This window comes from Podarcis vaucheri, assembly GCF_965113315.1.
Source record: "Podarcis vaucheri genome assembly, chromosome: 3".
Lineage (NCBI taxonomy): Eukaryota > Metazoa > Chordata > Lepidosauria > Squamata > Lacertidae > Podarcis > Podarcis vaucheri.
This window is the reverse complement of record NC_138761.1, coordinates 4,100,444-4,127,745: the sequence shown is the minus strand read 5'-3', so window position 1 is coordinate 4,127,745 and position 27,302 is coordinate 4,100,444. Positions and strand designations below refer to the sequence as shown.

Below are 27,302 nucleotides of genomic sequence, written 5' to 3'. Positions count from 1 at the left end.
AGGTGGCAGCCTTGGGGGTGTCACAGTGGGGTTGTGTTCAGGGTCCTGGGACACTTTGAGAGGAGAACCTGGACACAGGGACGGTGGTTGTCCTTCCAGGCCGGTGTGTCCTGCAACAGACAGCATCTCATTGATGCAATAATAGTGGATTAGTTGTGGATTTGTAATAATAATAATAATAATAATAATAATAATAATAATAATAATAATAATTTATTTATATCCCACCCTCCCCAGCCAAAGCCGGGCTCAGAGTGGCTAACAACAGTAAAAATAACACAGTTTACATAAAATCACAATTAATTAAAATTCATTCTACAATCAGTTCAGAATCAGATTAATGGCAACCATTGGGTTAGAGTTCTATGAGTTTACAGAAGGAGAGAGGGGGTCAGGCTGTGCCTTGGCCAAAGGCCTGGTGGAACAGCTCTGTCTTGCAGGCCCTGCGGAAAGATGTCAAGTCCCGCAGGGCCCTAGTCTCTTGGCACAGAGCGTTCCACCAGATCGGGGCCATGGCCGAAAAAGCCCTGGCTCTAGTTGAGGCCAGCCTAACTTCTCTGTGGCCTGGGACCTCCAAGATGTTTTTGTTTGAAGACCGTAAGGTCTTCCGTGGGACATACCAGGAGAGGCAGTCCCGTAGGTACGAGGGTCCTAGGCCATATAGGGCTTTAAAGGTTAAAACCAGCACCTTGAACCTGACCCTGTACTCCACCGGGAGCCAGTGCAGCTGGTATAGCACAGGGTGAATGTGATCCCACAGCAAGGACCCCGCAAGGAGTCTCGCTGCGGCATTCTGCACCCGCTGGAGTTTCTGGGTCAGTCTCAAGGGCAGCCCCATGTAGAGCGAGTTCCTGCTTGGCAGGGGGTTGGACTCGATGGCCCTTGTGGTCTCTTCCAACTCTATGATTCTATGATTCTATGATTCTACAATAATCCAGTCTGGAGGTGACCGTCGCGTGGATCACAGTGGCTAGGTCAGGGCGAGAGAGGTAAGGAGCCAACTGCTTAGCTTGGCGGAGATGAAAAAATGCCGCCTTTGTTATAGCTGCAATCTGGACCATCTGCACGTCATTCTGGTTTAATAGTTGTTCCATGGTGCCTCCCCGGTGTTAACACATTCTCGCCACAACAAAGGCAAGATCCCACCCACTTATCAGCATATGCGAAAAGAAGAGGTACAGGATTTCAGCAGGAATCCACAGGGCACGCTTTGACTGGAAGCAAAGCAAAGTCCAGTCCCCAGTAATACATTTTAAATGTGCATTGGATGGGATTTAAATGTACAGTGTAGAGATCACAGAATCATTGAATTGCAGGAAGGTAGCCCATCTAGGTCCGGGTTTCCCAAACTTAGGCCTCCAGCTGTTGTTGGACTACTCTTCCCTTCATTCCTTGCTACTGGTCCTGCTAGCTAGCTAGGGATGATGGGAGTTGTAGTCCAACAATAGCTGGAGACTCAGGTTTGGGAAACTCTGATCTGGGCTAACCTCCTGCAGCATGGGAAAGTATCAACTAAAGCAGCGGTTCTCAACCTGTGAGTCCCCAGATGTTGTTGGACAACAAGTCCCATCATCCCTGAGCTCTGGCCTTGCTAGCTAGGGGTGATGGGAGTTGTAGTTCAACAACATCTGGGGACCCACAGGTTGAGAAAGGCTTAACTAAAGGATCCAAAGGACAGTTGGCCATCCAGTCTCTGCTTAAAAACCTCCCCAGATCCTTCAACCATTCCTCATCAGGCTTGGTTTTCAGACCCTTGATCTCCCTCACACATTCAATATCCTTCTTAAACTGGGGTTCCCAGAACTGGACGCAGGACAAACCTGGGGTCTGACCAAATTTGGGGCTTTTGCTGCATCTGATTTGGCAGTCTTGAGTGAAGTTTCCAATGAATTGCCATGTGACGCGGCAGCTAAAAAAGCCAATGCAATTCTGGGCTGCATCAATAGGAGTATAGCATCTAGATCAAGGGAAGTAATAGTGCCACTGTATTCTGCTCTGGTCAGACCTCACCTGGAGTACTGTGTCCAGTTCTGGGCACCACAGTTCAAGAAGGACACTGACAAACTGGAACGTGTCCAGAGGAGGGCAACCAAAATGGTCAAAGGCCTGGAAACGATGCCTTATGAGGAACGGCTAAGGGAGCTGGGCATGTTTAGCCTGGAGAAGAGGAGGTTAAGGGGTGATATGATAGCCATGTTCAAATATATAAAAGGATGTCACATAGAGGAGGGAGAAAGGTTGTTTTCTGCTGCTCCGGAGAAGCGGACACGGAGCAATGGATCCAAACTACAAGAGAGAAGATTCCACCTAAACATGAGGAAGAACTTCCTGACAGTAAGAGCTGTTTGACAGTGGAATTTGCTGCCAAGGAGTGTGGTGGAGTCTCCTCCTTTGGAGGTCTTTAAGCAGAGGCTTGACAACCATAGGTCAGGAGGGCTCTGATGGTGTTTCCTGCTTGGCAGGGGGTTGGACTCAATGGCCCTTGTGGTCTCTTCCAACTCTAGGATTCTATGATTCTATGAATTTGTATGGGCAACCTGTCCACTTACCCAGATGCCGGACAGCCCAAGAGACTTCCTGAGTCATGCTTTGATTTCAGGGCCTCGGGGTCTGAACCGTGTTTACAATGGCATCGCAAGGAGCATGCAGTAAATCTCTTGACTCAAAAGCCAAGCAAATCTCTCTCTCTCTGTCTCTCTGTAGCAGAAGAAAACGGCAATTATCAACCCGAACTTTTAAGAGGGACCCATCAGATCTCATCAGCGTGGTGAGTCCTTCCAGCGTCTGTCTCTAAGGGAGGTTTGGAAACGCCAGCCAGATGCTGCCCACATCCTAAGGCAGCCTTTGCCAACCCGGTGGCCTCCAGACACTCTGAGCTAGAACTCCCACCAGCCCTAGAACTCCCATCATTTTCTTCTTTGTGATGGTTGCAGATGATTGGTGATTTGGCCCCCAAAACATTTGGAGGGTGACATGCTGGGAAAGCATGGGGAGCCAGCTGGCATTTGTGACCAGCATGGTGGCAAGACTCTGAGGCCCCCCCAGCAGTTATGCCTTTGATCTCTGAAATCCAACACCGGGGGGGGGGGGGTGTCTCCAGAATTTTAAGGCACTTTTGGTTTCTGAGCACAATTCAAAGTGTTAGTGCTGACCTCTAAAGCCCTAAATGGCCTCGGTCCAGTATATCTGAAGGAGCGTCTCCACCCCCATCATTGTGCCCGGACACTGAGGTCCAGCGCCGAGGGCCTTCTGGCGGTTCCCTCCCTGCGAGAAGCCAAGTTACAGGGAACCAGGCAGAGGGCCTTCTCGGTAGTGGCACCTGCCCTGTGGAACGCCCTCCCAGGAGATGTCAAAGAGAACAACAACTACCAGACTTTTAGAAGACATCTGAAGGCAGCCCTGTTTAGGGAAGCTTTTAATGTTTGATGTATTACGGTATTTTGATATTTTGCTGGAAGCCGCCCAGAGTGGCTGGGGAAGCCCAGCCAGATGGGTGGGGTATGTATGTATGTATGTATAAATAAATAAATAAATAAATAAATAAATAAATAAATAAATAAATAAATATAATAATAATTATTATTATTATTATTATTATTATTATTATTATTATTATTATTATTATTATATTTGGGTGAATGCCATGGATGTCAACCCTCCTGGTCACGTTTCTCTCTCGCCTCTCCCCCCCCCATCTCTCCTCCACCCAGACCACTTGGAGATTTTATTATTTTATTCTACAGTCGTACCTTGGTTCTCGAACAGAATCTGTTCCAGAAGTCTGTTCGACTTCCGAAAACATTTGAAAACCAAGGCGCGGCTTCCGACTGGCTGCAACCATTTTCTACATTCAGTCGGAAGCCGCGGAAGCCGACTCAGACGTTTGGCTTCTGAAAAGCGTTCGCAAACCGGGAGCCAAAACGTTTGAGTCACAAGCTGTTTGAGAACCAAGGTACGACTGTATTTGTTTCTTTGAGCCAGCCGTTTAGAAGTTTTATTCCTTTATAAGTAAGCACATAAAAATTGCAGTCCTCAAGGCACCCAGGTTCCAAGGTCCACAGGGCTTCAAAAGTCAGAACCAGGCTAGCAGACCTGTTTTCTTTTTCTCTTCGGGTCTCTTGTCCTCTAAGGTGCTGCTGTGCATTTGAGTTGTTTGGTACTCCTGCGCTGTCTCTTAATCAGTTTTTTAAGCTGCCTGTGAGCTTTGGAGGAGTCAGGAATACAAAACAAATAAGAATGTGTGCCTTTCTGCTGCTCCTTTGATAACCTGGACAGGTAAATCATTAACTCTTAGAGTCAACCTAGACGCTGCACGTGGCTTGCAATCTGTGACCTTAACTACAGTATTTTAAAAACACCAATCGCCAGTGGTGTTTCCTCTCTCTCTCTCTCTCTCTCTCTCTCTCTCTGTGTGTGTGTGTGTGTAACCCTAGCATGCAGTTAGGGGACTTTAACTATTAGGGCCGCCCCCCACTGGGGTCCCAATTCAGACACATAGCTATTTATTCTGGCAGTTTTAATACTGGGAAAAGAGAAGTCCACTTAATGGAAACTTCTTCCCTAGCTGATTTGCCAGCATTAAGGCCTTAAGTGTACAGTTGTGTGTGTGTGTGTGTGTGTGTGTGTGTGTGTGTGTATAACCTTAACCTAGATGGAGAAAGTGCAGTGCATTCACATCCCAAGAGGGTCTTGTTGCTTCCACTGCTGCAGCCTCCAGTTCCAAGAGACCCCAAACATTATGTCTGCAGCGTAGCAGCTAGACTGGTGACTGGGAGCATCCGCCGAGACCATATAACACCGGTCTTGAAAGACCTACACTAGCTCCCAGTATGTTTCCGAGCACAATTCAAAGTATTGGTGCTGACCTTTAAAGCCCTAAATGGCCTCAGTCCAGTATACCTGAAGGAGCGTCTCCACCCCCATCGTTCAGCCCGGACACTGAGGTCCAGCGCCGAGGGCCTTCTGGTGGTTCCCTCACTGTGAGAAGCCAAGTTACAGGGAACCAGACAGAGGGCCTTCTTGGCACAACTAAATGACTAAACAACTCAACAACAACAACAGTTTGTCCAACTATGTTCTCCATCCTACACTCAAGGCCTGGAAAAAGTTTGGGAACCACAGATCTAACTCATTATTCTCTATTCCAGGGGGTTCTTAACCTGTGGTCCATGGGGCCTCCTGGGATTCCATGCATGGGCTTCAGGGCGTCCTTGAAGGAAATCAGTCCCCAGTGCATTAAAATAAATTGTGTCCAACATTTGTGTGTGCATGTGGTTTGTGCACACCTTTTTTTTTTGCAGAGGGGCTTCGTAGCCTCCATTGTGTTCCAAAAGGGGCCTGTGACTCCAAAAAGGTTAAGAGCCACTGGTATGCCCTGGCTGGCAGCAGATATATTGGGTTCAAAACATGGTGTGTTGTCCCAGATATCGGTCATCGAACCTGGGACTTTCTATATGCAGAGCATATGAGACCCGTTCCAAAGGCATTAGGAGGCATCGTTCTTCTCCCCCGTAGCTCCTCCCAGTGGTAATGTGGGTCGGCTCCTCTAGTTCCTCCGTTCCTCAGAAAGGCATGTTGAAGCTGGCATTTGCCACTAAGTGGCAGCATATACTCAGCTCTGTGGTTTACCGTTCCTTTTGCTTGCGATTAAGAACAGGCCAGGCCAGACCAGCCAGATGCCTTTAAAACACACACACACACACACACACACACACACACACACACACACACCCACCCAAGCCCAAGATGCAGATAGGAAACTTCTAAGTTTGTGCAGGAGTCGCTGTTTGTGGGTGGCATCCAGTTGCATACTGCCAAATGCAGCTTGCAGAGTTTGGTTTGGACCTGGGCTTTTGCACAAGGAACCCACTTTCCCCAAAGCTTTTTTGTGCACTAGAAAGAGTAAGATAACAATTGCTTGTGTGAAGCCTTGTAATCACGTACAATCATAGAACTGCAGAGCTGGAAGGGACCCCGGGGATCAAAATTGCAAACAAACCGGGGCACCAGAGTGGCAAAGGATCAGATGTGGTGTGTTTTCCAGGAAGTAACAGAGCAAGAAATGCACCCATCTCATTTTTAGGTGTCCCTCTCTTCACATGGTGCAAAGCTATCCCACTCCACAAACATCTAAAGAGCCTATCACACAGAATAGTGATAAGTGAATGTTTGGTTACAGCATAAATGAACGCTGGGGAGTCTGATTTAGGGAACAACTCGCTTTTGCATGGCAAATTTGGGCTCCAGGCTCATTACCCCCTCAGTCTCTTCCTTTTGCACCAGAAGAAGAAGGCAAGCACTCCTGAAATGGCCCTGCTCTTTGGAGCTCCACTTCTGACTGAGCATCCCTTTTTTTTGCTCCAGAGCCTTCCCCGCGAAAACCTGCTCTTTAAAGCTGAATCGGAGCAAACAGCAGTCCAAGGAAAACTTTTTCTGCCATAAAGGAAGTCTAGGTGTATTTTGTCTGGACGCAGCCACAGGAGACCCGCTTTCAGCAGGATTCTCATAGGACTGCATCTTGATTTGCCAAGGCCTCAGAGGTGTCACTTTATCCTTCAACTTTTTAAATTTTTCTTTCATTCCTTGTTATGCAGACGAGACTGGAAGACCGGCTGAGCCCAGCTGAGAAGACCCTTGAAGATGGAGAGTTGCACAACAGTAAGTGGACAGTATGGGAAGGGATTTCTCCGTGCTTGAAATGTGCCGTTTATAAGAGTGACATGTGAGCAAGTTGTCTTTCTGCAATAGATTCCAAGGGAATCCCTTATATCAAGTAAAGCAATACAGTGGAACCTTGGTTTTCAAACTTAATCCGTTCCGGAAGTCTGTTCAACTCACAAAACGTTCGAAAACCAAGGCGCGGCTTCCGATTGGTGCAGGTGCCCTGGAAACAATAGCCTACAGCCGCATTGGATGTTCGGCTTCTGAAAAAAAACTTTCAAAAACTGGAACACTTACTTCCAGGTTTTCGGAGATTGGGAGCCGATTTGTTCATCAACTAAGCCGTTCAAGAATCAAGGTTCCACTTATTCAACAATCCATTGGAATATAATAGTACAGTAAACAGTAAAATTACATATCTTCAAATAATAAATAAACAGTTTGCACTTAACAATTACAACAATTACTAAACTGTAATCAATAAAAATAATGGTCACAATGTATAAAACAACAAAACCATGTGACAGGATCAAATTGAGAAACAAGGTCACACAAATTATATATATATATCCCTGAACTCCTCTTTTCTCTCCCGGCTTCTTCTTCTTCTTCTTGTTTAGTCATTTAGTCGTGTCCGACTCTTCGTGACCCCATGGACCAGAGCACGCCAGGCACTCCTGTCTTCCACTGCCTCCCACAGTTTGGTCAAACTCATGTTAGTCGCTTCGAGAACACTGTCCAACCATCTCGTCCTCTGTCGTCCCCTTCTCCTTGGGCCCTCCATCTTTCCCAACATCAGGGTCTTTTCCAGGGAGTCTTCTCATTTCATGAGGTGGCCAAAGTCTTGGAGCCTCAGCTTCAGGATCTGTCCTTCCAGTGAGCACTCAGGGCTGATTTCCTTCAGAATGGAGAGGTTTGATCTTCTTGCAGTCCATGGGACTCTCAAGATCTCCTCCAGCACCATAATTCAAAAGCATCCATTCTTCGGCGCTCAGCCTTCTACTGCTTCTAGTGAGAGCCAGTGTGGTGCAGTGGTTAAGAGCGGTAATCTAGTGAACTGGGTTCGCTTCCCCACTCCTTCACATGCAGCTGCTGGGTGACCTTGGGCCAGTCACACTTCTCTGAAATCTCTCAGCCCCACTCACCTCACAGAGTGTTTGTTGTGGGGGAGGAAGAAAAAGGAGAATGTGAGCCGCTTTGAGACTCCTTCAGGTAGTGATAAAGCGGGATATTGAATCCAAACTCTTCTTCTTCTCTTCTTCTCTCAAAGTCATGGTCTGGGAAAGGCTCCTAGGGCTGGATGTTGGCGCAAGACAGGTGGCGAAAGCCTTTCTCATCCGCAGGAGCGTGAGAAAGTGTTTTGCTCGACCCCCACCCCCACCCCGTCCCTCCACACCTTTGGCCGGGAACTCAGGGCAGCCGGCAGCAAAGGGGAAAGCTCTCTTTCCTGTTGGAACAATAGCCTCCCATCTGCAAATAGCTTGAGGCCTTGCAGGCAAACGGTGCGCCTTTTTCTGCACACACATGCGCTTCCCTTCCAGTCCTGGAGTCGGTGTCTGAGGCAGCGGCTTCTCAGCTTTCGGAAAGTGAAAGCGCTTTTGACTCAGCCCCCAGACTCGTTTGCTTTGCCTATGGTTACTGGGAGAAAGCAAAGGTCTCTGCTTCAATGCTCCCAATAGCTCAGATAATATTCTTTGCTGCGTACTGACAGCAAACGCACCAGGCTGTTCCATATCACAAGTCTTGAAGGCAGAGGGCAGATTTCCTCACAGATTTGCTCCACTTATAGAGCCTAATCAGAGCATCTCCTGTTTAAACCCGATAAAGATAATGTTTGCCGAACCTGAGCTCTCAACTGAAACTCAGTGTAGACTCTTTTAGGTGAACTTTGCTAAACCTGAGCTGCTGCGCCGCCTTCTATTTTGACCAGGCAGCTCAGGTTTTGCAAGACTTCAGGGTTTCAGCAAGGCTGCAGTTTCAGCAGACTTACTTGTCCAGTGCAACTCAGCAGGACTCTCTGAGTAAACATGCAAAGGGGCCATATTGTAAGAGGCTAAGGGTTTATCACCTCTTCCTCTTGTCCCGCTGCTCAAAAGTGTGCAATCGGAGCAAACGGCAATCCGGGTTTTCTCTGTATTGATGTTTGCTCCAATTTAGCACTGAAGAGCAGGTTTTCCCTGGGAACAGGAACAAGGCAAGGGGGGAACCACTCGTGCCCTAATTTGGATAGTGGTTTGCTTTGACTTAGCATAGGGTTAGTCAAATGGGTCTGGTTTCTCTCATAGTTCCAGTCTTCATTTCTTCACATTTCCATATCAGTTCACTTTTTTAAAAAAATCCTCATGAAAACTACTAGCATTTTAGTGTGAATTTTTCCAAAATACATATTTTCCCCCAAAAGCAATTTCCTGCAGTACAGGGCCGTCTTTACCTGGGGGTGCAAGGGGTGCGAGGCACCCAGGCGCCAAATCTTTGGGGGGTGCCAAATGTATACCTACTGTATACCAGTCCCTCTCGATTGGCGGCAGTGAAAAGCAATGGAGCGGAAGTCCCCTCCCCCCCCTGTCTCTCTGTTACTCCGTGGCGTCAAATATTCCTGACGAGTCAGGAAACAAAAGCAGTTTTCCCCGCCGCGTCACAGGTGAGCGATTCCCCCCCCAAAAAAAACTCAACAACTTTTTTGAGTTAGTTTGCCCCCTAAAAAAGCTCAACAACTTTGGCTTCCCTCCCTCCCAAAAAAGCTCAATAAAAGTTAATTGGGGGGCGACTAAACTAAATTTGGGGCTGCTGAGCGGATCTTTGCACCCTGGCAGCACATATGCTAAAGACAGCGCTGTTGCAGTATAGTACATTTGTGTGTATTATTTTCACCAACATGGGTCTTTCAATGTACACTTCACCCCAGGATATGCCGTTCCCGGGTGGGGCTGTGGGTTAAACCACAGAGCCTAGGACTTGCCGATCAGAAGGTCGGCGGTTCAAATCCCCACGACAGGGTGAGCTCCCATTGCTCGGTCCCTGCTCCTGCCAACCTAGCAGTTTGAAAGCACCTCAAAATGCAAGTAGATAAATAGGTACCACTCTGGCGGGAAGGTAAACGGTGTTTCCGTGCGCTGCTCTGGTTCGTCAGAAGCAGATTAGTCATGCTGGCCACATGACCCGGAAGCTGTACGCCGGCTCCCTCGGCCAGTAAAGCGAGATGAGTGCCACAACCCCAGAGTCGGCCACGACTGGACCTAAGGGTCAGGGGTCCCTTTACCCCTTTACCTTTATACATCACTTAGCCGGAGAACTGCAATGTAAGATTTGCAGAAGTCCGCTTTTCGAAGGGCGCCTTTGGTTTTGGTCTGCTTTTTATTTTGGAAATAGCAAATTGGGTCGGTTCACTTTTAAGTGAGAACAGAACCCAGTTCCCTCCGCCCCTCATCCCTAACCTAGCAAGTCCCTTCAGCAAAGCTCCTCTGCTAAATACCCCTTCGCACACCTATTTTTATTTAGTCAATTTCTTATCCTGCCTTCTAAAGTGAACGTTATTTCTTCCAAGGTGGCAAGCACATTTTTTAAAAAAAACCCAAGGCCAAATTAAATGCAGAAGAACTGCAGAAACAAAACAGAACTGTAAAGGTCACGAGAACAATAAAAACAGCAATAAACCCATAAAACACTGAAAGCAGCCGGCAAATGAAAGCATCCAGCCTTTGAAAGCCACAGCCAAATAAATCTGTTTCCATGTGGTGCCTGAAATTTGTAGCGGGAGGCCATGGGCAAGGGGGGCATTTTTTTAAGAAGCAGAGAACCAGCACTGAGGAAGCCCAGTTTTCTGTTTCCACCTGCCAAATCCCATGGAGATGGGAGGCAGGGAAGCCTAAGAACGGCTTTCTCGGTTGACCTTAATGCCTGGGGCATCTCAGGTGGAAGTGAGCAATTCTTGGCTACTTCCAGGCAGCTGACCGGCTCACGCAAAACTTGCAGAGGGGTTAAACGGTGTCACTCACTTACAGAGCATTCCTCTTGTTACAAACACCATTGCAAGCTAGTGGCTGTTATCCTTTCCAGCATCATTGCCCATCGCTGTTCATACCAGACTTTTTGCGCTTTGGGAAGCGGCGGAGTAACTGCGCTACCTTGGAAATGGGGGACCTCTCCTTCCTTGGAGGTTTTTAAGCAGAGGTTTGGGGGAACGACCACCTGCCATGGATGCTTTAGCTGTGATTCCTCAGCGGCTTTTGACACCATCAACCATAACATCCTTCTGGACCGTCTTGAGGGGCTGGGAGCTGCGGGCACTGTCATACCGTGGTTCCACTCCTTCCTCCTAGGCCGTGTTCAGAAAGTGGTGGTGGGGGATGAGTGTTCAGACCCCTGGGCTCTCACCTGTGGGGTGCCTCAGGGTTCTGTCCTCTCCCCCATGCTTTTCAACATTTACATGCGGTATACCTGAAGGAGCGTCTCCATCCCCATCGTTCAATCAGGACACTGAGGTCCAGCACCGAGGGCCTTCTGGCGGTTCCCTCATTGCAAGAAACAAAGCTACAGGGAACCAGGCAGAGGGCCTTCTTGGTAGTGGCACCTGCCCTGTGGAACGCCCTCCCACCAGATGTCAAAGAGATAAACAACTACCTGGCATTTAGAAGGCATCTGAAGGCAGCCCTGTTCAGGGAAGTGGCCAGCCATAGTTTAACTACATATGTCAGGGGTGTCCAAACTTTTTTCAAAGAGGGCCAGGTTTGATGAAGTGAACATGTGTGAGCACTGACCAAAGAGTTGTTGACCTTTTTAGGATTGAAGTTGTTGAGCTTTTTTAAGGATCCCCCCCGCCCTGAAAATAAACTAGAGTCCACATTAAACCAACTGGCAGGCCTGACTTTGCACATACCTAAATGTGGTTCTTCTACTATCGCTTGGCACACCAGACACTCCCACATGTTGCGGCCGAATCTCCTGTTGGCATTCCTCATGGCCACACGTTACCACCTGGTGATGTCATAAGCCTTGCAAACTGGTTTCCTGAGCCTGACCACTATGGCGGCGGGTGTGTGTGTGTGTGTGTGTGTGTGTGTGTGTGTGCGTGTGACAGAAAGCGGCTGGCAGGCGTGGCTCCCTCTTCTCTAGCTGTGGGCAAGTCAGAAACCTGTCCCATGGGAGTCAAGAAACCAGGGAGGTGTGTGCAATCAGTTCCTGGAGGCGATGAGAGATAAGATAGCGAGAGGGAGCATCAAAACAACATCTCCTGGTGGCTGAGGAAGGCAGGTGGATCCTGGCTGGGAGCATATTCAATTCTGACACCTTTATTGATTGGTTTTATTCCACCCGCCCATCAGTCAATCAGTCAACTGACTTTTTAATGTGTGTCTCAAGGCAGTTTGCAGACACGCCATAAAAACAGTTAATATAGTTCTTGAAACCATGCAAAAAAAGCAAACCGAAGAAAGCTTTTTTAAGCAATGCAAGATGAATATATAAGGCTAGAGACCTTTCCACCCAAGCTTGTCTCAAGAAAAATTAGGGAACCGCCAGAAGGCCCTCGGTGCTGGACCTCAGTGTCCGGGCAGAACGATGGGGGCGGAGACGCTCCTTCAGGTATACTGGACCAAGGTCACTTAGGGCTTTAAAGGTCAGCACCAACACTTTGAATTGTGCTCGGAAACGTACTGGGAGCCAATGTAGGTTTTTCAAGACTGGTGTTATGTGGTCCTGGCGGCCGCTCCCAGTCACCAGTCTAGCTGCCGCATTCTGGATTAATTTCAGTTTCCGGGTCACCTTCAAAGGTAGCCCCACGTAGAGCGCATTGCAGTAGTCCAAGCAGGATATAACCAGAGCATGCACCACTCTGGCAAGACAGTCCGCGGGTAGGTAGGGTCTCATCCTGCGTACCAGATGGAGCTGGTAGACAGCTGCCCTGGACACAGAATTGACCTGTGCCTCCATGGACAGCTGTGAGTCCAGAATGACTCTGTTATGTACTGAGTTGAATAGGATCCAAACTGCAGCAGTCTGATTGGTCCTAGAACAATAGGATCCAAAATGCAGCAGTCTGATTGGTCCTAGAACAATAGGATTCAGAATGCAGCAGTCTGATTGGTCCGAGAACAATGCAGCAGTATGATTGGTTGGCAGGAACCACCCAATCCTGCTCCAGATAGAAGTGAATCCACAACCTGATTGGCATACATTAGAATTCCGGAATTAGCCAATCATGTGCAGCCCATTGTGTAAATAATGTATATAAAGCAGATACTGTGAGGGGACTTCTATTCATTCCTCCTCACCACTATGAGCTGAATAAAGAGCATGAAATCACTTTGCGACTCTGAGTATATTTCAGACTCCCAGGCTGCGCACCTGGTCCTTCAGGGGCACAGTTACCCCATTCAGGATCAGGGAGTCCTCCACACCCGCCGGCCTCCTGTCACCCCAAAACAGTACTTCTGTGTTGTCAGGATTCAGCCTCAATCTGTTAGCCGCCATCCATCCTCCAACCACCTCCAGACACTCACACAGGACGTTCACCGCCTTCACTGGTTCTGATTTGAAAGAGAGGTAGAGCTGGGTATCATCTGCATACTGGTGAACACCCAGCCCAAACCCCCTGATGATCTCTCCCAGCAGCTTCATGTAGATGTTAAAAAGCATGGGGGAGAGGACGGAACCTTGTGGCTCTGGGGCGATGATCAGGCAAGCACTCTGCCCCCCCTCCCCAAGTTAACAGCCCTTTTGTGCGTGAACCTGAGTGCTGCGATGGGCTTCCCCCTGTTGGGGGGTCTTTCCGGCATAAGTCCCGATGCCTCTGCCTGCCGTGAGCGTAAGGCGATTGGAATCTATTTAACGTGGATTATCCGCCAGATGGAGATGGTGGCATTAAGGGGACATCTGGGTGATTCCGGCTAGGCTGGGGCCAGGGGCGAGATGGCGGCAGCCTGCCCCAACCTGGTGCCCTCTACATGTTCTGGACCGTTGTGCTGGCGGGGGGGCGGTGATGGGAGCCGTAGCCCCACGGATCAGGAGGGTGTCTGGTTGGGGAAGACTGGGCTATGCCTTGGGAGGAGATTTCCCTGGAACAGAAAAGGGGTTTTACTTTCACCTCTCCACCCCCCACTCCCAGCCCAGCTTTCAGACCTTTTTGATCTTTATCCCTGAGTTCACAGAGAGCAAAGAGCACAATCCCTTTAACTCCCCGCAGGCAGCCGTTTTTAATTCTCGGGGCAGAAAGCCTGAAGCACAGACCGCGTTGTAGGTGGAGGGTGGCAGGGCAAAGATTCATTCGGATTTTGTTTCTGACACATCAGAGACCCTGTAGTGTAGTGTTGTTTAGTCGTTTAGTTGTGTCCGACTCTTCGTGACCCCCTGGACCAGAGCACGCCAGGCACTCCTGTCTTCCACTGCCTCCCGCAGTTTGGTCAGACTCATGTTTGTAGCTTCGAGAACACTGTCCAACCATCTCGTCCTCTGTCTTGCCCTTCTCCTTCTGCTCTCCATCTTTCCCAACATCAGGGTCATTTCCAGGGAGTCTTCTCTTCTCATGAGGTGGCCAAAGTATTGGAGCCTCAGCTTCAGGATCTGTCCTTCCAGGGAGCACTCAGGGCTGATTTCCTTAAGAACTGATACGTTTGATCTTCTTGCAGTCCATGGGACTCTCAAGAGTCTCCTCCAGCACCACAATTCAAAAGCATCAATTCTTCAGCGATCAGCCTTCTTTATGGTCCAGCTCTCACTTCCATACATCACTACTGGGAAAACCATAGCTTTAGCTATATGGACCTTTGTTGGCAAGGTGATGTCTCTGCTTTTTAAGATGCTGTCTAGGTTTGTCATTGCCTTTCTCCCAAGAAGGTAGTGCGGTTAGCTGTACTCATAGAATGGTAGAGTTGGAAGAGACCCTGACAATCATCTAGTCCAGGCACGTCCAACTCCAAAGAGACTGCAATCTACTCACAGTATAAAAAGACCAGCTGTGATCTACCCATTGTCATTGCCAGGAGTTGTTCAGCTTTTTTTAGGGGAGGGTTGGCCAAAGGCAATCACTAAACTTCATCCATGAGAGCCAGTGTGGTGTAGTGGTTAAGAGCGGTAGTCTCGTAATCTGGGGAACCGGGTTCGCGTCTCCGCTCCTCCACATGCAACTGCTGGGTGACCTTGGGCCAGTCACGCTTCTCTGAAGTCTCTCAGCCCCACTCACCTCACAGAGTGTTTGTTGTGGGGGAGGAAGGGAAAGGAGAATGTTAGCCGCTTTGAGACTCCATAAAGGGAGTGAAAGGCGGGATATCAAATCCAAACTCTTCTTTTTCTTCTTCATCCCGCGATCTACCTGGGACACCCCCGCGATCTACCGGCAGATCACGATCTACCTGTTGGACATGCATGTTCCTAGTCCATGTGTAGGCAAACTAAGGCCCCGGGGGCTGGATGCGGCCCAATCGCCTTCTAAATCCGGCCCGCCAACGGTCCGGGAATCACCGTGTTTTGAAATGAGTAGAATGTATCCTTTTATTTAAAATGCATCTCTGGGTTATTTGTGGGGCCTGCCTGGTGTTTTTACATGAGTAGAATGTGTGCTTTTATTTGACATGCATCTCTGGGTTATTTGTGGGACATAGCAATTTGTTCATCTCCCCCCAAAAAATATAGTCCGCCCCCCCACAAGATCTGAGGGACAGTGGACCGGCCCTCAAAAACGTTTGCTGACTCCTGATCTAGTCCAACCCAGTGGCCCATCTAGTCTCTCATCCTGTTCTCACAGTGGTCGATGAGGTGCCCGCGTGAAACTCGCAAGCAGGATTCGAACCCAAGACCAACTCTCCTCTCCTGTAGTTTCCGACAACTGCTATTCAGAAGCATTGCTGCTTCCAGCTGTGGAGGCAGAGCTTAGCCCTCTCCTCCTCCATGAATTTGTCCAATCCTCTTTTAAAGCCATCCAGGCTGGTGGCCCTTACTGTGTCCTGTGGCAGTGAGTTCCACAGTTTAACTGCTTACTGCGTGAATAAGGACTTTCTTTTATCTGTCCTGAATCTTCCAGCCTTCAACTTTGTTGGATATCTAAGAGTTCCAGTGTTATGGCAGAAGGAGAAAAACTGTTCTCTCCTTTCTCTCTCCATGCTACATACAATTTTGCAAACTGGTCTCTCACATGCCTTTTTCCTAAATAATGATGATGATGATGATGATGATGATGATGATGATTTATTTCTACCCCACCCATCTGGCTAGGTTTCCTCAGCCAGTCTGGGCGGCTTTCAACAGAACAATAAAAACAGAATAAAACATCAAACATTAAAAACTCCTCTAAACTGGGCTGCCTTCAGATGCCTTCTAATAGTCTGATAGTTGTTTATTTCCTTGACACAGATGGGAGGATGTTCCACAGGGCGGGCGCCACCACCGAGAAGGCCCTCTGCCTGGTTCCCTGTAACTTGACTTCTTGCGGGGAGGGAACCGCCAGAAGGCCCTTGGAGCTGGACCTCAGTGTCCGGGCTGAACAATGGGTGTGGAGACATTCCTTCAGGTATACTAAATGTGCCTTCTGTCCACCTAAAAAGGTAAAGGGATCCCTAACCATTAGGTCCAGTCATGGACGACTCTGGGGTTGCTGCGCTCATCTCGCTTTTACTGGCCGAGGGAGCCGGCATACATGTGGCCAGCATGACCATAGCTGTCAATGTTTCCCTTTTTAAAAGGGAAATTCCCTTATTCCGAATAGGATTCCTCGCAAGAAAAGGGAAAAGTTGACAGCTATGAGCATGACTAAGCCGCTTCTGGCAAACCAGAGCAGTGCACAGAAACACCGGTTCCCTTCCCACCAGAGCGGTACCTATTTATCTACTTGCATTTTGACATGCTTTCGAACTGCTAGGTTGGCAGGAGCAGGGACCGAGCAACGGGAGCTCACCCTGTTGCGGGGATTCAAACCACCGACCTTCTGATCAGCAAGTCCTAGGCTCTGTGGTTTAACCCACAGCACCACCCGTGTCCACCTACCCCGGTATTTTCCACATTGTTTGGCCGCAGCTCTTACAGGGGTCTGGCCCAGCCTTGCCTGGAGACGCTGGGGACTTGAACTCGGGACTTTCTGCGTGCGAAACACCCACCCCTTCGCCTACCCAGCTGCAGGAGCCTGACAGGGCTGTTCTGGTAGAAACAGTTAACGCTCCGCTCCAGCGCTGACCACATTTCTTCTTTCGCTTGCTCCTTCTTCCCCCAGAGACGGGGGAATCTTCCAGCAGTAATTCCACACCAAACTGCTGTTGGTTGAGTGCAAGGCTGGAGCTGTGGGGGAAGACATATTCCAGCCAGAGGGAGCACACCCCCCTTGCACCGCGGACGAATCTCCTCAGCAGGCAGAGAGTGGGCAGGGAAGACTTCTTGAGCCTGGGGGGATCTGGGGGTGCCCTCCTGTGGGACGCAGGCATGGGACATGTTTGTGTGCTTGTATGGCTCCCGGCACCCGGAGAGCCAAGCGTGATGAGTCATTGCGGTTTGCTGGAGAGCTGGAGAGTTGAGAAGACAGTGCTGAGTTGTGGGCAGCCGGCCCTGGCTAGAGCTGGGGCGTGTGTTGCTGTGCATTGACATGGCCTCCCTGCCTGGTTGCAGAGCAAAAACAAAAATCCGAGAGCAGTGGACGCTTAACACTTTAACCCTGGGGGAGAGAACCACAAAACCCCTTTGCGAGGACGATTGCGCCATTATTATTATTTTTTGAAAAGTTTTTATTGTTAAAATAAAACTAAATATGACATAATAGGCATCACTGAAACCTGGTGGGATAAGTCCCACGATTGGAATGTAATAATGGGGGGATACAATCTATTTCAGAGAAACAGACCAGACAAGAAAGGAGGAGGAGTGGCGTTGTATGTCAGGGATGTGTATACCTGTGAAGAGATCCAAGATTTAGATCCTCAAAGCCAAAGTGAGAGCATTTGGGTCAAAATTAAGGGAGAGAAGAATAACAGAGACCTCATTGTGGGAGTTTACTATAGATCCCCAAGCCAAACGGAGGACATAGATGATGCCTTCCTGGAACAGATGGCCAAGCATGCAAAAGGAAGGGAGATAGTAGTAATGGGGGACTTCAATTAGTAGTATATTTGTTGGACGTCAAACTCAGCCAAGAGCATAAGGTCAAACAGATTCCTCACTGGCCTTGCAGACAACTTCATTGTCCAGAAAGTGGGAGAAGCAACAAGAGGAACAGCCATTTTAGATCTGGTCCTAACCAATGCCGATGACCTGGTTAGTGGGGTAGAAGTGGAAGGATCATTAGGCGCGAGTGATCATGCTCTTCTGAAGTTTACTATACAGCGGAAAGGAGCAGCCAAGCATACTAGGACTCAATTTCTTGACTTTAAGAAAGCCGACTTCATAAAACTTAGGGAAGTGCTGGGTGAGATCCCATGGACAACAATACTAAAAGGAAAGGGAGTTCATGATGGCTGGGAGTTTGTTAAGAGGGAGATAGTAAAAGCACAACGTCAGGCAATACCAATGAGATGGAAACATGGAAGGTGCCTAAAGAAGCCAGGGTGGCTATCTAAAGAACTTTTAACTGAATTAAGGTTAGAAAAAGGATGTGTACAAAAAATGGAAAAGGGGGGAAACCACCAAAGAGGAATTCAAACAAATAACCAGCACATGTAGACACAAAGTCAGAAAAGCTAAAGCACAGAATGAACTCAGGCTTGCTAGAGAGGTTAAAAGCAACAAAAAGGGCTTTTATGGGTATGTTCGTAGCAAAAAGAAGAACAAAGAAACAGTGGGGTCACCCAGAGGAGAAGATGGTGAAATGCAAACAGGGGACACAGAAAGGGCTGAACTCCTCAATGCCTTCTTTGCCTCAGTCTTCTCCGATAAAGAAAACAATGCCCGACCTGAAGAATTTGGAGCAAATGATTCAGCAAAGGAAACACAGCCCAGAATAACTAAGGAGATAGTACAAGAATATTTGGCTAGTTTAGATGTATTCAAGTCTCCAGGGCCAGATGAACTGCATCCAAGAGTATTAAAAGAACTGGCAGATGTGATCTCAGAACCACTGGCAGTCATCTTTGAGAATTCCTGGAGAACAGGCGAAGTCCCGGCAGACTGGAGGAGGGCAAATGTTGTCCCTATTTTCAAAAAGGGGAAAAGAGAGGACCCAAATAATTACCGCCCAGTCAGTCTGACATCAATACCAGGGAAGATTCTGGAGCAGATCATTAAGCAAACAGTCTGTGAGCACCTAGAAAGGAATGCTGTGATCACCAATAGTCAGCATGGATTTCTGAAAAATAAGTCATGTCAGACTAACCTGATCTCGTTTTTTGACAGAATTACAAGCCTGGTAGATGAAGGGAACGCAGTGGATGTAGCCTACCTTGATTTCAGCAAGGCATTTGACAAGGTGCCCCATGATATTCTTGTAAAGAAGCTGGTAAAATGTGGTCTTGACTATGCTACCACTCAGTGGATTTGTAACTGGCTGACTGACCGAAGCCAAAGGGTGCTCATCAATGGTTCCTCTTCATCCTGGAGAAGAGTGACTAGTGGGGTGCCACAGGGTTCTGTCTTGGGCCCGGTCTTATTCAACATCTTTATCAACGACTTGGATGATGGACTCAAGGGCATCCTGATCAAATTTGCAGATGACACCAAACTGGGAGGGGTGGCTAACACCCCAGAGGACAGGATCACACTTCAAAACGACCTTGACAGATTAGAGAACTGGGCAAAAACAAACAAGATGAATTTTAACAGGGAGAGATGTAAAGTATTGCACTTGGGCAAAAAAAATGAGAGGCACAAATACAAGATGGGTGACACCTGGCTTGAGAGCAGTACATGTGAAAAGGATCTAGGAGTCTTGGTTGACCACAAACTTGACATGAGCCAACAGTGTGACGCGGCAGCTAAAAAAGCCAATGCAATTCTGGGCTGCATCAATAGGAGTATAGCATCTAGATCAAGGGAAGTAATAGTGCCACTGTATTCTGCTCTGGTCAGACCACACCTGGAGTACTGTGTCCAGTTCTGGGCACCACAATTCAAGAGGGACACTGACAAACTGGAACGTGTCCAGAGGAGGGCAACCAAAATGGTCAAAGGCCTGGAAACGATGCCTTATGAGGAACGGCTAAGGGAGCTGGGCATGTTTAGCCTGGAGAAGAGGAGGTTAAGGGGTGATATGATAGCCATGTTCAAATATATAAAAGGATGTCACATAGAGGAGGGAGAAAGGTTGTTTTCTGCTGCTCCAGAGAAGCGGACACGGAGCAATGGATCCAAACTACAAGAAAGAAGATTCCACCTAAACATTAGGAAGAACTTCCTGACAGTAAGAGCTGTTCGACAGTGGAATTTGCTGCCAAGGAGTGTGGTGGAGTCTCCTACTTTGGAGGTCTTTAAGCAGAGGCTTGACAACCATATGTCAGGAGTGCTCTGATGGTGTTTCCTGCTTGGCAGGGGGTTGGACTCGATGGCCCTTGTGGTCTCTTCCAACTCTATGATTCTATGATTCTATGATTCTAAAATAATTCAGCATTAATACACACATATTGCGAATATACAAGCATACAAACATACATTTCATACAATCCTTAAAAATATTCAAACATACCTACATTCAATACCTACATTCAATCCCACAGATAATTCCTTTTCCCATCACCATCCACCACCCCTCACCCCACCTTTGTGCTAGGCTTCCAATCTACTCAATTGCAATTTCTTTCCACTTCTATTACTTTCCTTCACACACCTTTAACCTAATTTCATGCTTCTTTTTCTATTACACATTGTTATCCATCTTATTTAGTATTTCACTATTTAAAACGGAACTTATTTAGTCTAATAGGAGTTCTGACTTTTCAATATGGTTTTGCAAGTATCCTTTAAACACCTTCCAATCCCTGTCTATCTTCTCTTTTGAGATCCTTCCAATTTCTCCCATTGTTTGTTAATTGCATTTGCAGAAGCATAGAATCATAGTTGGAAGGGACCTCAGAGGTCATCCAGCCCAACCCCTTGCAATGCACAAATCTCAACTATAGCGGCAATGATAGATGGCCATCCAACCTCTGTTTAAAGTCCACAGTTGACTAGCTCAGAGTTTCCCAGACTTGGGTCTCCAGCTGTTTTTGGACTACAATTCCCATCATCCCTGACCACCGCCTGCTAGCTAGGGATGATGGGAGTTGTAGTCCAACAACAGCTGGGGACCCAAGTTTTCGGTAACTCTGGACTAGCTTTTACAGTGGAGAGTTCTGCGTGAAACAGTGAAGGGCTGCTGCCAGCCAGGGCAGGAAGTACTAAGTTAGATGGAGCAATGGTCTCAGGATAGACAGCTTCCTATGTTCCCAGGCCCAGTTTCACTGCTTTTGGAATTTGTGCAGCGCTGAATCTCTGCCTGAGGCGCTCCGAACCCACCTGCAATGTGCTCTTTGCAGGAGCAAAAGCAAAACGGAAGCAGAAACATTTCCTTCCAGGTGGTCTTACTGCTGGGAACCTGTTGCTGTTTGGGGGCTAGGGATTCACTGACATGCCCAGAAAATTCGGGCCGCATGATCCTAGTTTGTTTTGAGCTCTGCCGCAACAAACTCCGCGTTCCCCAGGAGATCAGACTTTTGGCGAAAAGGAAAGTGATAAGGCACTTGCTTTGACCCGAAGTCATGAAACTTGCTCACAAACAAACCAGAACAGGCGTGCGTTCAATAGCCGGGCAACTAATCTCCCTGCCAACGAATCAGGGTGAATGCTCAATAAGCAGGCTGTTTGGCAGTGCCCTGTGGCAGAACAGTGGAGCCAGAACAACATGTGTTTGCGGAAGTCAGTGTGAAGCAGAAAAACCCCCTTCTCTGCACGGAAACCTCAGGATCCTTGCTCCTTCCTTCCTTCCGTCCTAAACAGGACATCCCTGTTCTGTTTATGTTGTGAACAGGCTTGGTTAGGAGTCAGGCATCCCTTTTTGGTTCCTCTTTTAAAAAAGTATTATTAGGGATAGTATCAAATCAGCGCTAGTGAACGAGCCTCCAGTTAGATAGCAGGGGATTCCCTTCCCTTTTTCTGTGTGTAAAGGTAAAGGGACCTCTGACCATTAGGTCCAGTCATGACCGACTCTGGGGTTGCGGTGCTCATCTCGCTTTATTGGCCGAGGGAGCCGGCGTACAGCTTCCGGGTCATGTGGCCAGCATGGCTAAGCCGCTTCTGGTGAACCAGAGCAGCGCACGAAAACGCAGTTTACCTTCCTGCCAGAGTGGTACATATTCATCTACTTGCACTTTGAGGTGCTTTCGAACTGCTAGGTTGGCAGGAGCAGGAACCGAGCAACAGGAGCTCACCCCATCGTGGGGATTCGAACTGCCGACCTTCTGGTCGGCAAGCCCTAGGCTCAGTGGTTTAACCCACAGCGCCACCCGTATCCCAGTTTCTGTGTGTACCTGGGTTGTATTTAGGATTGATGAGGCCCTCAGCTGCTGAATGTAATGGGGCCCTTGATATGTCCAGCTGTCCTTTGTCAACAACAAATTGTCGCTGCTTTTTGTGTTGAATATATGCTGCTTGGTAATTTATAGACCTAATAGGTCCATATACAACACAAAACACTGTTGCTGTATGTAGGTTTTATTTTATTGGGGTTTTTTTGTTATATTTTGGAAATGTACATCCAGGTTTCTTTCCCTTTAGTTTTTTGGGGGGTCCCCAAGAGAGTGTGGCCCTCAGCTGTATAGCTTGTTTAGCTTATACATAAATCTGGCACTGGTGTGTACATACACAAACACACCACAAGACTAGAGCCTGCCCAGATATTTAGAAAGTTGATGCAAGTTTTCAGTTTCTTGCTATTTTAACTCTTTGAAAGACTTACATTATTGCTGTTAGCTTTTCTTATTGGTTTTTTATCTTTTTCGCAAACCGCTTTGAGGTTTTGTTTTTTTAGCAGCCACGTGGCGTATAAATCTTATGGAATAAATAGGGATAAATAGAGCCAAACCATTTGAGCCCCACAGGGCTTCCATCTCTAGGAGCCTCCCTGGGCAGAGCATTCCACAGATGGGGGGGCCACTGCAGAGAAGGCCCCGTTCTCGTGTTGCAACTTCCTGGACCTCTCACGGTGGAGGGACACAAAAAAGGCCTGAGATGATGATTGCAGGGTCCAGGTCAATTCATGTGGTCGGTTCATTATTATGGTGATTAATTGCACTTACATCCCATTTACGTCACCCAACGAGCTTCATCACCAAGCCAGGATTTGAACCCTGGCTTCCCAGGCCCTGATCCAACACCGCAACTACGCCGCCGCACTGGCACATGTGATGTGGGAGCCAGTTTTATGATTTGAAGCAGCCACAGGGCTCTCTGAATCAGAGCAGCGCCAAGGGGAGGATGAAGAGGTCAACGCTTCCACCCTCTCCCACCTTGCAAAACTGGTGTTCACTGGGGGGGTGGGGTAGGTTGGGGAGGGAAATGCAAGCACAGCCTCTAAAGCCTCTCTGGTCCAAGGCCAACCCACTAGACTGCGCTCGGTTATTTCATCTTCCGCAGAGCAAACCTGCCGGGCGAGTTCTCTCTGCCAGACCCAGCAATTGACAGCTTCTGCCGACAGTGTTGGAACCTGTTCCGTGGCTTTAAACGCTTAACCAAAGGAACAAACTTATTACAAGTGTTGGCGCTCGGCCAAACGATTGCCGAGGTGTTGGGGGGAACAGATTCACTGTAAAAACAGGAGAGGAAAGGAAAGCCTAGATTCTGTACACACACACACACACACGTGTTTGTGTGTGTCTTGTGAAGCGTGCAAATTCCCTGGCAGGGAAACAAACGGGTGGCTTGAGCCTAGGTGGGGCCCTTCGTCGGAGACACCGTATTTTTCGCTCTATAAGACGCACCAGACCACAAGACGCACCTAGTTTTTGGAGGAGGAAAACAAGAAAAATATATATTCTGAATCTCAGAAGCCAGAACAGAAAGAGGGATCGCTGCGCAGTGAAAGCAGCAATCCCTCTTGCTGTTCTGGCTTCTGTGACAGCTGCACAGCCTGCATTCGCTCCATAAGATGCACACACATTTCCCCTTACTATTTAGGAGGGGAAAGTGAGTCTTATCGTGCAAAAAATACGGTACTTGCCGAACCAGTGTTTGCCTTGCAGAAAACCCGAACTGTAACCGCAGGATCAAAGGCTTTGGTGCTGTTTGTGGTGATGGGAAAGAGCTGTGTCAAGGCTTTGTAAAATGCCTGCCTGGTCCTCTGTCCGCCCAGCTTTCCACTCTTACACCTGCAGGTCCATGCCCTTCCTCTGTCCCTCACCTTTCCAAAGCACTGATCCTTGCAGCGTGATTTACCAGAGCACATCACTCTCTGCGATGCCTCCGTGCTCTTTCCCCCGAGCTTCTTCACGTGTTCGTGACTGTTGTGCATGCACAACCAGTTTTATTGCAGAAAACTGTTACCCATCTGAAAGGGGAGAGTCAGGTAAGGCTGGCAAATGTCCCCTGCCTGAAATCTTAAAGAGCTTCTGCCAGCCCGTGTGGACAATACTGAGCTAGATGGGCTCAACAGTGTGACTCAGTATAAGACAGCTTCCTATGTTCATGGAGATATAGAATATGGGGTGTTCTAAGGTGCACAGTGGGAATCAGGGATGCATAATAATGATGATGATGATGATGATGATGTATACCCTGCCCATCTGGCTGGGTTTTCCCAGCCACTCTGGGTGGCTTCCAGCAAAATATTGTTGTTGTTGTTGTTGTTGAGTCGTTTAGTCGTGTCCGACTCTTTGTGACCCCCTGGACCAGAGCACGCCAGGCCCTCCTGTCTTCCACTGCCTCCCGCAGGTTGGTCAAACTCATGTTTGTAGCTTCGAGAACAATGTCCAACCATTTCGTCCTCTGTCGTCCCCTTCTCCTTGCGCCCTCCATCTTTCCCAACATCAGGGTCTTTCCCAGGGAGTCTTCTCTTCTCATGAGGTGGCCAAAGTCTTGGAGCCTCAGCTTCAGGACCTGTCCTTCCAGTGAGCACTCAGGGCCGATTTCCTTCAGAATAGAGAGGTTTGATCTTCTTGCAGTCCATGGGACTCTCAAGAGTCTCCTCCAGCACCATAATTCAAAAGCATCAATTCTTCGGCGATCAGCCTTTTTTATGGTCCAGCTCTCACTTCTATACATCACTACTGGGAAAACCATGGCTTTAACTATACTGGCCTTTGTGGGGGCAAGGTGATGTCTCTGCTTTTTAAGATGCTGTCTAGGTTTGTCATTGCTAGCAAAATATTAAAATACAATAATTCATCAAATATTAAAAGCTTCCCTAAACAGGGCTGCCTTCAGAAACATTAGTTCTTTACATTTTCTGCCTGAGTTGTTCTTCGAACTTCTGTGCAAGTGAGGAACTGGAAACTGGTAAGTAACTTTAACATCATCCTTTAGGGTTCACTTCCCCCCACCCAACTGCCACTTAAAATATATTTATTTGCTCAAGGCCTATGGTACAGAGGTGCAGAGGAGTTTTTTAGCCTTTAATTTCTTGAAGAGGCCTCTTACCTGTCTAACAGGGGGTTACAAGTGGGTGGGTGTGAATCTGTCAAGTTAAGTTCCTCTCCATTTCTCACTTTTCCAACCTTAAACTCGGTTCTCTACAGTTCCACATCACTTGTGCATTTCCATCCTGGCTACAAAGTCCATGTGAAAATTCATCGGTATTTTAGTGCAAACGTCTTCTAATATACAGTAGAGCTTTGTTTGCAAATTTGCCTCTATTTTTATTTTATTTTTTGCAAAGCATTTTCCCGTAAAAAAAATGTATTTTTTGCTTGTTCTTTTCACCAATGCATGCATTTTTTTTCATGCACGCTTTGCCACGGTTTTGTACCCATTAATATATTGCAAAATTCGGAGAAGCCTGCGTTACAGTTGGAGTATTGATCTGGAAAGTGCGGTTGAGGTACATTTGCCTTTAAATGCGAACCGAGTCAAATTTCTTCCCATCCCTAGTTACAACCGTATAACCACAAGACCTTCAAATCCAATAAAACGATTTATAAGCAAACCAAAGAATGTACCATCAGACAACAAGTCTGGCCCCAACGGGGAGGGGAGGGGAGGGGAACCACACAATTTTTAACTGCCCAAAAGCCAGTACATCTTCAGCAAAGGATGGGAACTGTATAATGAGGATGGCTGATGCAACTCTATGGAGAGGAAGTTCCACATTTTGGAAGCTGCGACAGTTTAAATAGTTTTAACAGTCCAAGCGTGCTGCATTGCGCTTGCCATCTTAAGGCTGACTAAATTTATTTACTTGTTACTATTTGCCTTCGGAGCCTCCTTGAAGAGGGCTGGGATATCATAATAATAATATTCGTGACAATAACAACAATTAATAATATCATCCCTTCCCTCGACGTATCCTTCAATATTTGGGTTCCTGGAATCTTTTTTTGAAAAGTTTTTTTTTAATTAACAATTTCAACCTATCAAAATATCACAACATATCATATTCATTATTTCCTTCCCTCAGCTCCTCTCTCTGATTTTTCAGCACATATAATTCTCTGCATACTGTGAAATGGCATAAATCCTTACATTATCTATCTGCTATGCTGACAATCAATAAATTTGTGTATGTTTATTCAAAACCTGCCAAGGAGTCGTATTCATTTTGTTGTCTTTTTAAGTAAATTGTAAAAAGTTCCCGTTCTTCTTTCAAGTCACAGTTGTCCTTATCTCGCAGTTTATATGTTAGTTTAGCCAGCTCTGCATAGTTCATCAGTTTCTCTTGCCACTGTTCTTTTGTGGGGGTTTCCTCATTCTTCCACCCTTGTGCTATCAAGACTCTTGCCGCTATTGTTGTTGTTGTTTAGTCGTTTAGTCGTGTCCGCCTCTTCGTGACCCCATGGACCAGAGCACGCCAGGCACTCCTGTCTTCCACTGCCTCCCGCAGTTTGGAAAAACTCATGCTGGTAGCTCCGAGAACACTGTCCCACCATCTCGTCCTCTGTCGTCCCCTTCTCCTTGTGCCCTCCATCTTTTCCAACATCAGGGTCTTTTTCAGGGAGTATTCTCTTCTCATGAGGCGGCCAAAGTCTTGGAGCCTCAGCTTCAGGATCTGTCCTTCCAGTGAGCACTCAGGGCTGATTTCCTTCAGAATGAAGAGGTTGGATCTTCTTGCAGTCCATGGGACTCTCAAGAGTCTCCTCCAGCACCAGAATTCAAAAGCATCCATTCTTCGGCCATCAGCCTTCTTTATGGTCCAGCTCTCACTTCCATACATCACTACTGGGAAAACCATGGCTTTAATATGCATTCCTGCTTGGCAGGGGGTTGGACTCGATGGCCCTTGTGGTCTATTCCAACTCTATGATTCTATGATTCTAACAATATGGACCTTTGTTGACAAGGTGATGTCTCTGCTTTTTAAGATGTTGTCTAAGTTTGTCATTGCTTTTCTCCCAAGAAGCAGGCGTCTTTTAATTTCGTGCCTGCTGTCTCCATCTGCAGTGATCATGGAGCCCAAGAAAGTAAAATCTCTCACTGCCTCCATTTCTTCCCCTTCTGTTTGCCAGGAAGTGATGGGCGCTGTTGTAGCATACGTGAATAAATTCTTTATTTTCCTTGGTGGGCCTTGTCCTACAATTCCTAACAGAAATGCTTTTCTTAACAAATGTCATTCTAAACAT

The 27,302-nt window shown here is 47.6% G+C and overlaps 1 protein-coding gene and 1 long non-coding RNA gene across 4 annotated transcripts in view; one reads left to right on the top strand and one right to left on the bottom strand.

Annotated features, from left to right (window-relative positions):
• Positions 1 to 27,302, top strand: part of LOC309529481 (uncharacterized protein) — a 43,461-nt gene that overhangs the window by 9,945 nt on the left and 6,214 nt on the right. For 2 of the 3 annotated variants that reach the window (XM_082217732.1, XM_082217730.1), the window contains 2 exons: positions 2,707 to 2,767; positions 6,594 to 6,657. In XM_082217732.1, coding sequence (XP_082073858.1) covers positions 2,707 to 2,767; positions 6,594 to 6,657 — 125 coding nt within the window. Of the gene's footprint in view, positions 1 to 2,706; positions 2,768 to 6,593; positions 6,662 to 27,302 lie in introns of all 3 variants that reach the window. The other variant, XM_082217731.1, reaches the window with a different exon arrangement.
• LOC309529815 lies at positions 21 to 26,881 on the bottom strand. Its single transcript, XR_014218486.1, has 3 exons — positions 25,168 to 26,881; positions 2,550 to 2,697; positions 21 to 110 (listed from the first exon to the last, which is right to left on the bottom strand). It is a non-coding gene; the product is annotated as an uncharacterized lncRNA (long non-coding RNA).